General features: G+C 46.1%; 1 protein-coding gene across 1 annotated transcript; it reads right to left on the reverse strand.

The window, feature by feature from the left end:
• Positions 1-1,055: 1,055 nt before the first annotated feature.
• On the reverse strand, positions 1,056-3,248 carry DNAJC5G (DnaJ heat shock protein family (Hsp40) member C5 gamma). Its single transcript, XM_027554462.1, has 4 exons — positions 3,136-3,248; positions 2,430-2,730; positions 2,089-2,233; positions 1,056-1,123 (listed from the first exon to the last, which is right to left on the reverse strand). Exons 1-4 carry the CDS (start codon positions 3,246-3,248, stop codon positions 1,056-1,058), a joined length of 627 nt encoding a protein of 208 aa, XP_027410263.1.
• Positions 3,249-12,421: the final 9,173 nt, after the last annotated feature.

Consider the following 12,421-nt stretch of genomic DNA (forward strand, 5'->3'; position numbering starts at 1 on the left):
CCTGATCTCTGGCTCCCTGAGGCAGGCTAGTCTCAGATATGCCCACCTGTCCTCTACCTTTTTCTCCTTCTTCTTCTCTGTCCCAGGCATGATTTGTCTTTTGGGAGCCCAACATATGCACTGGGTTTGGATTTTAAAAAGCTCTTTTATTGACTGATATTCCTTAGCCCTTCTCCCAGTCAGGAGAGAGAAGTTTGAGGAGTTCCTAGGTTCTGACCCTGCGAAGATGGGGAATGGTGTGATGAGGATACCAGACAGACAGTGCAATGAAGCACACATGGGGAAAGGGCCTGGACACATTCAGTCTTCACCCTATCACATTTTCATGCCCCTACTTTAAGCGCAAAACATATAGTGATCAGCTTGTACAACATGAGACCAGAAGGATGGAAGCCGGCAGGCACTTCTGTGCTGTTCGGTCAACCCACAGGCCCCATGCTCATGGATGCTGTGCTAGCAGCTGCAGTCCAGGGAGAACTGAAAGGCGGGACAACGGCCTCTAAGCCTCAAACGCACTTATGCTCTTCCTGAGTTGTCTCATGGTGGTACGGGATGAGGCTGGCAATGCCAAGGGCACGGGCACCAGAAGATGATGAGACCAGCTCCCAGAAAGATGAACTCGCTGGGGAATGAGGCTGAACGAAGAGTTCTTGGCACACAGAGTTGCAACAAAGGCGGGTCACCTGACACAGCAGCTCCAGGACAGGATCCATCCTGCTTGGTGTTCAGGATCCAGAAGGAAGTCTCATAAGTGGCTGACACTACCGCTGACACTGGCTCAAGTTCCAAGGAAGGCACAGGAAAAACAATGTTCAGGAAGACTGTCACCCCTGCCTAAGACCTCACAAGGGCTGGGTAGGCGGGCTGCTCTCTAACAGGTTAAAATTGGGACTAGAGCTAAAAGGAAGAACAGCTGGGTGACCCTGTACGGCCAGGGTCAGTGACAGCATCAAGGACAAAGATGGGGTCCTCACTGGGATGGAGGCCATCAGTGCTTGTGAAGACGGGAGTCTTACACGCAGAAGGGGCAAATCAGGGTCAATGTCAGGACAGGGCTACTTGCTCCTCTCTTCTCCGAGTCCAGTGGCCTGGGCAGCAGAAGTCACCCTCACTGGCTCAGCATCTAAGGGCAGAAGAAGATGGCATCTTATTAACTAGAACGAATGATCATGCAGAATTTAAAGCAAACCCCCTACAGGGAAGGATACAATACCTGTAGTCCACACTATAAAGACATAACTTTCCATTAAAGACTCAGCTGAATTGTTTTTAGTGTGTATTTTTTCCTTACCCTTTAGTTATTGCCGCATTTCAGTTTTCATACCTCACTCTTCATCTTTTACTAATTATCATCACTAGAACCATCTTCCCCTCTTCTAAAATGTTCTCTGTGTCCTATGATGGATTGAAAAACACATATGTAGACATCTGGTAACAATTTTTTGGTCTGTTGTGTAGTTGCTAAGTTATGTCTGACTCTTTTGCGACCCCATGGACTGTAGCCCACCAGGTTCCTCTGCCCTTGAGATTTCCCAGGCAAGAATACTGTAGTGGGTTGCCATTTCCTTCTCCAGGGGATCTTCCTGACCCAGGGATCAACCTGAGTCTCCTGCCTTAGCAGGCAGATTCTTTACCACTGAGCCACCTGGGAAGCCCATTTTTTAGTCCACTGGTGAGAAAAGGGTTACCTTGCAGTTATGTATTCCTGTCACTAGATGGCACTGGTGTGAATTTCAGTCAACCCACACCTCAGTGGATCATCTCAGACACTACCTTTCTTGCGTAAATGCAAAGAACTGCATTCTCTAACTTGTCTTCAACTACTGCCTTTTCTAGGCACAGTCTCCCACCCCATTCCCTACCTTAATGCTCACTCCATCCATTAAGCTTAACAGTCATGGAAAGCGAACATTACATTTAAACTGTCAGTTTTGGGCATAAGCTCCTCAGAAACCAAGCGTACCCTCTTCTCTTTGTTCACTTGGCCCCAATACTGACTTGAGAGTTGGGGGTTCACAGTTGAGAGTTCAGGGTTTCACCCACAACCCTAATTCAGCTCTCACCCCAGTCCCTACCTGTGGTTCTCACCTGACCTGGGAGGCTGATGCTGGACATTTGACGCATTTTTTTTGTTAGCCATTTCCTCAGGTGGTGGCTTAAGTGCTCCACAGCAAAAGCAGCAGCAGCAGCAACAACAGCAACAGGTGAGTAGAGCACACAGGAGGACAAGTGTCTACAAGGTGGGAAAGAATGGCTTCAATCCAGCAGTTACTGTGTATTTCCATTCAAGCTCCACCCAGCCTCAATTCTTCCAGCACCCAGTATGAGACAATAGAAGCATTTGTTCTAGGAGAGGAGAATCAGCCATCCTAAGAGTGGAGGGTTGCCCCTCCTTCCTTATTTTTAAGGGACCAGAAAGAACTGTGTACCTTGAACCAACAACTATTCATTGTAAAATAGTATGTGACGCCTTCTTCGCCAAAGTGATCGTATATATATATCCCCAATGAGCCATGCCGGTCATAAATTTTCCGCTTCTTAGGGTCACTCAGTACGGCGTGGGCTGTGTTGATCTCCTTGAAGATTTCTGCTGCTTGAGCGTCCCCTGGATTCTTGTCTGGATGATACTTCAAGGCCAGTCTCCTAGCCAGGCAATACCCAAAAGAAGGGTGGGCAGAGGATGGGAGTGGTAGGGGTGAGAGGGTTATGATGAATGACAGGGATAAGTCTCTAGAGGGTGAAGAAAGAATGCATGAGAGGATGGAGGCAAGAAGCCCACATCTGCATTCCTCCACACGGAAGAGGATGATGGCCCCATCTGGCCCCAAAGTGGAGGTCTGGGTATTTAAAAATTGGGTCAGGGGACTTTCCTGGTGATCCAGTGGTTAAGAATCTGCTTTCCAATGCAGAGGACGTGGGTTTGATCCCTGGTCAGGGAACTTAGATCCCACTTAGGCAACTAAGCCAGTGCCTTCTAGAGCCTGCATGCCACAATGAAAGATCCTACATACCACAACAGAGACCTGATGCAGCCAAATAAATATTTAAAAAAAAAAAGGGGTGAGAAAGCAAGGTACGAGGAGAAGGGTTTAAAGGGAAGAATTGCGAGATTTAATAAGGGGCTGAGGTCTGAACCTGTAGGCCTTCTTGACATCTTCAGGTGAGGCACCCTTCTTAAGCTCCAGCACTGCATAGAGGGTTGACCCAGACTTGGACAACTGGCGGGCGGCCTCGTCCACATGAGCCATGATCTGGGTGGGAGGAAGGGAAGCGTTTGTGAGAACTTCCCGGGTGGGGGCCACAGAGAAGTGAACTTCCAGTGACAGGAAACTCATCACCTTCAGGGGCGAGGCAGGAAAGGGGCTACCATGGGACAAATATCAGACAATGGTGAGTGGCACCTGTGACTAGCAGGAAAGCACAGGTGACAAGACATTTGAATTCAAATTTTACAGAGGAAACGTCTTCTCCTCAGCTTCCCCAGCGCCCACCAGATCCACAGAGCTCAGACACCCCACATTCTACAGAGGCAAAGAGGAGGTCTAAACCCTGCAAAAAGATCCATTTTGTCCAGAGCTACAAGGACTGTACAGAAGGAGCCCTGAGCCTGTCCAAGTCCTTGTTGGGTCTGAAAGCCCAACAGGATCCCAGTCTCAGAACAGGCTGGGTGGGGAATCCTGGCGGTCCACAATCTCCAAGGGAAGAACAAGTCAGACCAAACTGTGAGCTGCCTAAGAGAAGCCAGGCGTCTAGAAACCAGGCCGGAAGGCAGTGCCTGCACCTAGGCCAGACACTTTCTCCCTCCTAGCCTGCCCTCTCAAACCATCTCACCCTTGTCTCTCAGGGAGAACAGGGAGATGACTCAAGGATGACGGAAGAAGTGAAAACCGGAGCTGTTGGGGCTGACCAGAGAGGGAGCAGGGAGCCGCACCCCAGGGAGTGGGAGACAGCCTGGGAGGCCGTGGTCTGGGAGAACCAAGGCAACAGCTCAGAAGGGAGTGCTCTGGTTCCTCAGGTCCCCTCTGGCTCTGTGTGGACCCCTCATCCGGCCTGGCATCTACCTCATAGTCGCTCTATTCAGCCGGGAGGCCTCACGCGATCTCCATGAAGGTGTGAAACTTAACACGGCAGCGGTCCAGTGGCCAACCGAGCCTGCGCACTGCGTCAACACTACAGGTCACTTTTTGGCGCTGCCGGTAGGTCTTGGTTGGGGCTGGGGTGGGACTTATTTTGCTCACAGGAAGCCTGAGCGTAGGGATCTGCCTGTGCCCGTGGCCAAAGGCTGTGGGGTGTCAGTTTCTGCCCCAGCCGCGGGTGCAGCCTCCAGGGGCGTCCCTTCTCCCGTGGGAGGGGGAATCATTCATCCTGATCGGGGACCTGACCCATCGACTCAATTAAGGAAAGATAACAGGGCTTGCAGACCGTGGCTGTATGCGTTGTATGGTTGCTTCCAACCTTTCTCAAGATGTGTATTACCTTCCTAGTCTTCTTTCACAGAATTTAGAGGTCGCCACTTGGTCTTTTTTCTTTTCCTGTCCACGGGAAACTCCTACACATGCTTTAAGATCTACATCAAATGTCAGTATTCCTAAGAAACTTTCCTTCATTCCCTCAATTGTTCCCACCGTCCTCTATAAAAGCATTTATCCTATCGTATTGTAATTTATCTTGCATCTTCCTTTAAAATGATGTCTTGAACATTTCCAAAAGTCCTGCCTGTTCTTCAGAAACCCTTTAAATACTATTACATAAGGAAGATGTACCATAATATAATCACATAATCCAGATGGGATAATTGTTTCTAATCATATTAATAGTATAATGACCTTATGAAAATTATCTTTAATCTTTAAGAAAATCTTTTTTTTTCTTTAGTGTAGATTTCTGGAAATGGAATTATTGGGTCAAAGCGAATTTGTTTTGAGGCTTTTGATCCGTATCACTAACTTTCTTTCTAGAAAGTTACCAAAAGTACCAATTTACCTCAACTAAGTTGCATGCCACTTGCAGGGCATGAGGGCACCTATGGGTGGTTGGCCTCACTTCCTGTAATCTCCGCCAGGCTTGCATGAAGCTTACTACTTCATGATGTTGGTTTTCATAACTAAGGAACACCAGTGGTACCTGTAATGTGTAACTGAAAGAACTTTATTGTTTCAATACTATCTCTGTCACCTGTCTTTTGGCTTTTATTATCTCTTCCCTTTATTACTGTTACTTATGCACATTTACCTCCTCTTCTACAGATATTAATCCAGTGGTCATTGTGCTGGTTGCACATGGATTCAGTTGCACGCCAAAGATGTGAGTCATCTGAGCAAACTAAGAGCCCATGTTCAACATGCACAAGGAACACTGGATTAATCTATTTCTGTAGATCTGTGATCAGTGTAGGCATGGGGATGAAAACCTTTGGAATCACGCACCAGTTCATAGGTTCTGGGTTAGATGAGTTTAGAGGTTAGTCACCCAAAGTAAAGGAGCTAAAATTGACAATTTTTTTTTTTACTATAGTATATTGCTTCAATATATTGTTCTATTTTATTACTGTTGTAATTTTTTTTAATTAAAAAAATTTTAACACCAAAAACATTTTGTATTGGGGTATAGCTGACTAACAATGTTGTGGTAGTTTCAGGAGAACAACAGAGGGACTCAGCCATACATGTACATGTATCCATTCTCTCCCAAGTCCCCCTCCCATCCAGGCTGGCACATAACATTGATAAAGTTGGCAATTTTTTGATGGTTTGTTCTCTAACTAACCTCCAGCTTTTTGTCACCATCATGGGATGACAGAACTAGTGGAACAGCCCAAGTCGTTTCTTCACCAGCACTTGGGAAGAGAGCAGAAGGCACTGGAAGTCCACTGTACTTACTCGAACTCCTGTCAGTCTACAGGCCCAGTGTGGTCTGGCCCCTGCCTCTCCCTCCAGCTCCATGAGTACCACTGTCTTGCTTGCCCAGGTCTCTGCCGCACCACTTTTCTGTCAGTTCTTTGAAGACACTGTGTTCCTTCCCCCTCCTCTGCGTGGAGAACTCCTCCCCAGGCTACATGCATGGCTGAGTTTAGAAGGCTGAGAGTCCTTCTAAATTGAGTTCCACTTCTCTCTCCCCATATCAAAACACCCTCACCATCATTTGTGAATATATATTTATTTGTATGTTGATTTCAGGTCTGCCTTCGCCAGTAGACAGTGAACTCCACGAGGGCAGGACCTTGTCCGTTTGTTCACCATTGTGTCCCCAACACCTGGAACCATGCCTGCTCATAGTAAGTGAATTAATGATTTGCTGAATGAGCAATAGCAGAGGGAGCCCTCTGCTGGTCCAATGGAGGTCCAGAGTTTGGGCCATAGCAAGAAATCCCTGGGACAGAAACGGTTAGCTGGAGAACTGGACAGGACTCAGAGTCAGCCTTTCCTCACACAGCCTGAGACAAGAAGACAGACACATGAGGGGTAAAGAGACTGAAGCATTAGGAGAGAGTAATGGCAATTCTGGGCTCCTTGTTTCTCATTTGTCTTAGTTTTCCTCCAGTTCTTAACGTAGTTTCTGGAATATTGTAGATGCTCAGTAAATGTTGGTTAAATTGAATGAACAAACACACTTGTGTACCTTTTCAAAGCACTTTTACCTTATTGTCTCCTTTGATCCTCATAGCCCTGGGAGGTGGTGTGATCACATCCCTGCTTTATAGAAGTGAGCCTGAGAAAGAGGACAAATTATGTTCGGAGAAGGGTTAGTAAACACTTTCACATCTTGTCAGAGGCTCCAGAATGTTATTACTTCTTATCACTGCCCTCTGACATTCTAATTAATTCTAATCATAGTTTGTGGCTCTTGAAATAGCCATTATCTTTAAGCCCTCTGCTCTCAAGGAGATGATATGGCAGCCAGCAGGCTGCAGAGATGGGAACAGAGCAGTCAGACTGGCCTGGCACTCTCTGGCCTGGGGCCCTCCCCTAGAAACAGAGCCCTTCCGACTCTCTTTTCTATGTACGGGGTCTCTTCTAACACCCAGCACAGAACTAGGAAGAACACTCAAGCCAGGAGTCTGAAGCCCTAGGTCTTCGTTTTGGCTCTGGCTCTAAAAGGCTGTGTGATCTTGGACAAGTCACTTAATCTCTGAGTCTCTTCCCACTTCTGTGAAGTCCTGGGCTGTTTCACAGGGTTGAGATCAAGACTAAGTTAAATTTAAGTTAAATTTGGTTGTAAAAAGTAATGGAAACAATTTAAATAACCGCTAAAGGATGATGATGGACTCAAATTTTTTCTGAAATCATTTGCCCTCCCACCATATCTTGAGTCAATGATCTTAGAAATTTACTACCTCATAGAGCCATGTGGTCTTTCCTGGGGAAAACCAAGAAGCATCCCTTATTTACCCACAAACAACTGAAGTTTTAGTCATATAGCTGGAATATACTCATTCAGACAGCACACATTGGCATATTTATACCCAAAATATCACGCTCTCGAACATATGTGGTGGGAGAGAGAGATTGTAATTTGTCATACCCAATTCCCAGGTTCTAGAATTGTACAGATTTTGAGCTGGAAGGGACCTCAGAGACTTAACTCTTAACCAATGCCTAGATTTTTTAATAAAAGTGTGGCCCAGAGAGGATTAACCTGTACAAGGTCAATCTGTGAGTTCTAGACCTGTCTTCTGACTCCAAGTTCAGTTCATATACCACGTTGGCTCCTTATACACACCAGCTCCCTCCCCACTTTAAAATCTAGGTGTAGAAACGGACTAAAGTTGTAGTTGATATTCACTTGCTTTCATGATGATGTTAAAGCAGGTGATGTCCTGCTTTCGCTCCCCCCAGTTGAAGGCACATGTACTACATGTGGCTGAAAACACCTTTGGCCCAGTTTGTTTGCTGGTCCTCCCCAGGGCCATCGCCCATCCTCCCAACATCTCATGGTGGGAGGTGGAGGGCTTCCAACTGGAGAAGCTGCTTTATACCCCTGTCCTCTCTGCCCTGCAGCCTCAGGCTCTGCAGACATAAGGGCCGGCTAACAGGGCACATGGACAAAGGAGCCTGGTGGGCTACAGTCCACGGGGTCGCAAAGAGTTGGATGACTGAGAGACTAACACTTTCACACTAACAGGGCACACCTGCCTTACCTGTAAAATGGAGATAATAGTCTGCCTCTTTGGGTTGTTAGGAAGATTAAACATTTAATTTGAACAATGCTTGGCACGTGGTAAGTGCTATGTCATCGTTGTCATCATCATCACTGCGGTACTTTCTCTCCTGTCTCCTCCCAATTTTGTAAAGAGAGAAGTTGCTTTTCATTCTGTCTCTAGGAATAAGGGGTAAATCAAGATCCTCCCTCTAAGAAGATTTGGAAATTGCCATTGGGATCCTTCCATTCCCTTTCTACATCCTTTCTCAGCCTCTCAGAACTCTATTTTCTCATTCCTCTACCCATTGCCCTCTGGCTATCCAAAATATCCCCCACAGTGCCACAGTGTTCCCCAAGCAGTCAAAACTCCAAAATTACCCCTCTCATTTTCTCTCCTTTAAATGTTTCTAATAAAAACGATCACCTCCCTAAAATGATCTCATCCCTAAGGGTTAGGTGGGAAGCAATTTGATTAAAACCCTGTAATTCAGCTTACAGTGAGAGCAACTATTAGAACCTCATCCCCTTAATTCTTATTAACACAAAAGGAATAACTGGCAGAGTTTCAGGCAGTGTGACTGAATGAAGTGAAAAATATCAGGCTATGTTTTGGGAGGTGACTTTGGGCCTTAAATCACTTCTTTCTGTTCAACTCTACCAATTTCATGTCTTTTCAACTCTGGGGCTCTGTGTTGTTCTGAGTCTCCTCCTCCATCTCCAATAAGTTTCCTGTCCTCTTTGCTGGCTCCTCTCCCTTCCTTCATCTCCTGATTGTGGGTATTCTGTATGGTTCGGTCCTTAAGCTCCTGCTTCTGCACTTTCCTCTCTACTTCAGAGATGCAGTCTGTGGGTGTGGCTTCAGCTGGCACTGCTCCGTTTTAGCTCACCTTAGAGCCATCCACACACAAGTCTTCCATTGCCTCAAAACCACACTCTGCAATCTGAGCTCATGACCTTGTCCCCACACTGGTTGTTCCTCTTGCTTTCTCCATTTGCAGTAATGTTACGACTCTTTCCAACAATGCTGCTCAAAACCCAAACATCAGTGGGCTGTGGACCATTATTTCCCCCAGATTCGGGCCAAAAATTCTTACTCGTTTCTTTTTTTTGTTTGTTTTAAAATTTTTATTTATTTATTTTTGGCTGTGCTGGGTCTTCATCCCTGTGTGGGCCTTTCTCTAGTTACAGTAAGCAGGGCTACTCTCTAGTTGCAGTGTGAGGGCTTCTCGTTGCAGAGGCTTCTCTTGCTGTAGAGCCCCGGCTCTGGGGCCCTTGAGCTTCAGCAGCTGTGGTATAGGGGCTCAGGAGTTGTGGCTTCCAGGCTCTAGAGCACAGGCTCAGTAGCTGTGGCCCACAGGCTTAGTTGCTCCGCAGCATGTTGAATCTTCCCAAACTACGAACCAAACCCATGTCTCCTGCATTGGCAGGTGGATTCTTTATCATTGAGCCATCCGGGGAGCCCAGTTCTTAATCATTTCTTTTTTCAAAATTGCTCTAGTTTTTTTCTTCTTCTCAGCTTCCACAATGCTGAAGCACCTCAGTTAGAGGGTTTCCATGTCACACTAACTGCTGTCCTAGCCTCCTAACTGCTCTTGCTACTGCCAGTCTCATGGTGTATACTGCTACCAGATCTTTGTAAAGCAGTGCCTCCATCATTACTACTCCTTTGCTCGTAGCCTACAAGGTGCAAAACAACCCTTTAAATATGACAATGGGAACTTCCCTGGTGGTCCAGTCACTAGGACCCTGAGCTCCCAATGCAGAGGCCTGATCAGGGAACTGGATCCTACCTGCCACAACTAAAAGATCCTGCATGCCCCAATGAAGATTCTTTGTACTGCAACTAAGACCTAGTGCAGCCAAATAAATAAATACAGAAGTCTATAAATTATGGCAATGAACGCTTCGATTTGCTACCAAGTTGCCCATCCAAATGCATTGCGTGCTATTGGCCCTAAACCTTCTGTAACCATCAGTCTTTTTTCCCTCCCTGTTCTTTCTATCCTCTATACCGTTGCCCTCACACCAGTTCCTCTCATGAACTGTCCTTTTAATTAGTCAGTTCACTTACTCAACAAATACCTATTTAGCATTGCTCTATGCCTAGTACCTTAGATACAATGATAATCAGTTCTCATAGATTATGGCTTATTATGGAAGACAGACATTCATTAATATCTTCAACAAATATTTATTAGGTGCTATCAGGTGCCAGATACTCTTCTAGGTACCGGGGATATAGCAGCATACAAAACGGACAAAAATTTCTGACATCATGTAGCTTAAATTCTGGTGAGAGGAGATAGACAGTAAACAAGTAAAATATTCAGTATGTTGGGTGGTAATCATCACTATAGAGAAACATAAAGCAGGGGATGGAGATGGAAAATTTTTGAGGGAAGAATACAATTTTTAAAAAGAAAAACAGAGAAGGCCTGTAAAAGTGATATTCAAGTTAGGACCTGAAGCAGGTCCTCCGGTGAGTTGTGAAGACATCTGGCAGAGTGTACCTGGTGTGCTGTAGGACCCACATGCACAAAGGCCAGGGTGGCTGGGGATTGAGATGGGAGTAGTATGAAATGAGATCAGAGGAGTTGGACTGCATAGGGCTTTGTGGGCCAGTGGAAGCCCTTTGGCTGATACTGAGTGAGATGGAGAGTGAGGAAACAGGTCTAGTTGCCTAGCCTGGATTGAGGCTAGATGACAGGGCAACAAAAGCAGAAAAAGGAAGACAACTAGAAGGCTACTGCAATAATCAAGAAGGCAGACAAAGGTGGTTTGGACAAGGATGGGAACAGGATTTGCTGACAGATTGGATGTGGAGTATAAATAGAGAAGTCAAGGATGATTCTAAGGTTTCTGGTCTGTGCAAGTGGAAGGATGGAGTTCCCATGTTCTGCCCCAGGAGGACTGCTAGAAGGGAATGTTTGGGATGGGTTGATGATCAGGAGCTTGGTTTTAGATGAATCTTGAGACGCTTTTAGACATTAAAGAGGAGAAGTCAAATTGATCTGGGTATATGAGATCAGAGTTCAAGTGAGAGAGATCTGGGAATCGTCATGTAAGATGCCACTTATTTTTTAAAGTTTTTTCTTAATAGAAAGTTTCAAACACATATAAAAACAGAGTAGTCCAATGATCCTCCATGTACCTATACCCCAGCTTCAACAATCATTTCTTGCTGTTTCCAGGTAGTCTTTAGAACCTGTAGACTGGATGATATCTCCATGGGACTGAGTGTAGAAAGGTAAGAGAAGAGGGTGACCAAGTCCTGGACTATTCCAGCATTAAAAGGTTGGGAAGATGAGGAGGAACCAGCAAAGACTGAAAATAAGCAGTCAATGACATAAGAGGAAAACTAGATTATGGCATCCTGAAAGCCAAGTGAAGAAATAAATAATCCCTGAATAATAATTTAATTATGGTATGATAAGTGCTAAGGAAGAAAAAGAAGTGTGCAATGAGAATGTATAACCTGCACTAGCCTGGTTTGGGGGAATCAGGGAAGGCTTCTTTGAGGAGGTGACGTTTAAGCTGCAGCCTTCCTTCTTCCTCTATGTCTCCAACTAAATCCTGCTTCCTCCATCCTGCTTCCACTCTGACAATCAGGTCTTCCTTTCTGGGATGGCTTTACGGGGGATTGTGTATCAAGCTGGGGACACAGTGGTGAGAAAGACAACACCTGTCTTCAGGCAGCTCCTGCTCTAGTGAAGAGACAGAAAAACAAATGATTTTGTTATCGTGTGGTGAGTGGTCCCAGCACCTAAGCACTGTGGGACCTTGAGATCACCAGGGAAGAGCAGGTAACCCACCTGGGACAGGGGATGGCGGGATCAGGAAAGGCTTTCTGGGGGTAACACTTCTGTATGTACCCTTCAGCCTGACATGGCCCTTTCACACATTAACCCTTGTCCACAGGCTTGGACTCCAAATCTTGCCCAAGATCTCTGGCTCAGCCTACATGCTGACCTCAGCACTGGGCCTTGCTCCCCTTTTCTCCCAATGTGAACTGGTCCGGCCCCCTGAAGCCCCCTTTTGAGCTGCTCTGTCACTGTGTGCTCTGGAAGCTGGCACTGACCTGTTCTTTTGAGAACCTCCAGGGCTCCCTGCCTCATCTCCTTTGGGACTAAGAATAGCCTAAGGACACACCTTAGGGAAAATTAGTATCTGAGGAAGAAGAGCATCAAGAGTGGGTACATCAGTAACCCAAAACTGCAGAAGAGAAATCAAGTCAAAGCTAGGAGGGGAGAAAACACGTCCATCTTTTTCACCAGGAATCCCC

Source organism: Bos indicus x Bos taurus, chromosome 11 (genome assembly GCF_003369695.1).
Source record: "Bos indicus x Bos taurus breed Angus x Brahman F1 hybrid chromosome 11, Bos_hybrid_MaternalHap_v2.0, whole genome shotgun sequence".
Taxonomy (NCBI): Eukaryota; Metazoa; Chordata; class Mammalia; order Artiodactyla; family Bovidae; genus Bos; species Bos indicus x Bos taurus.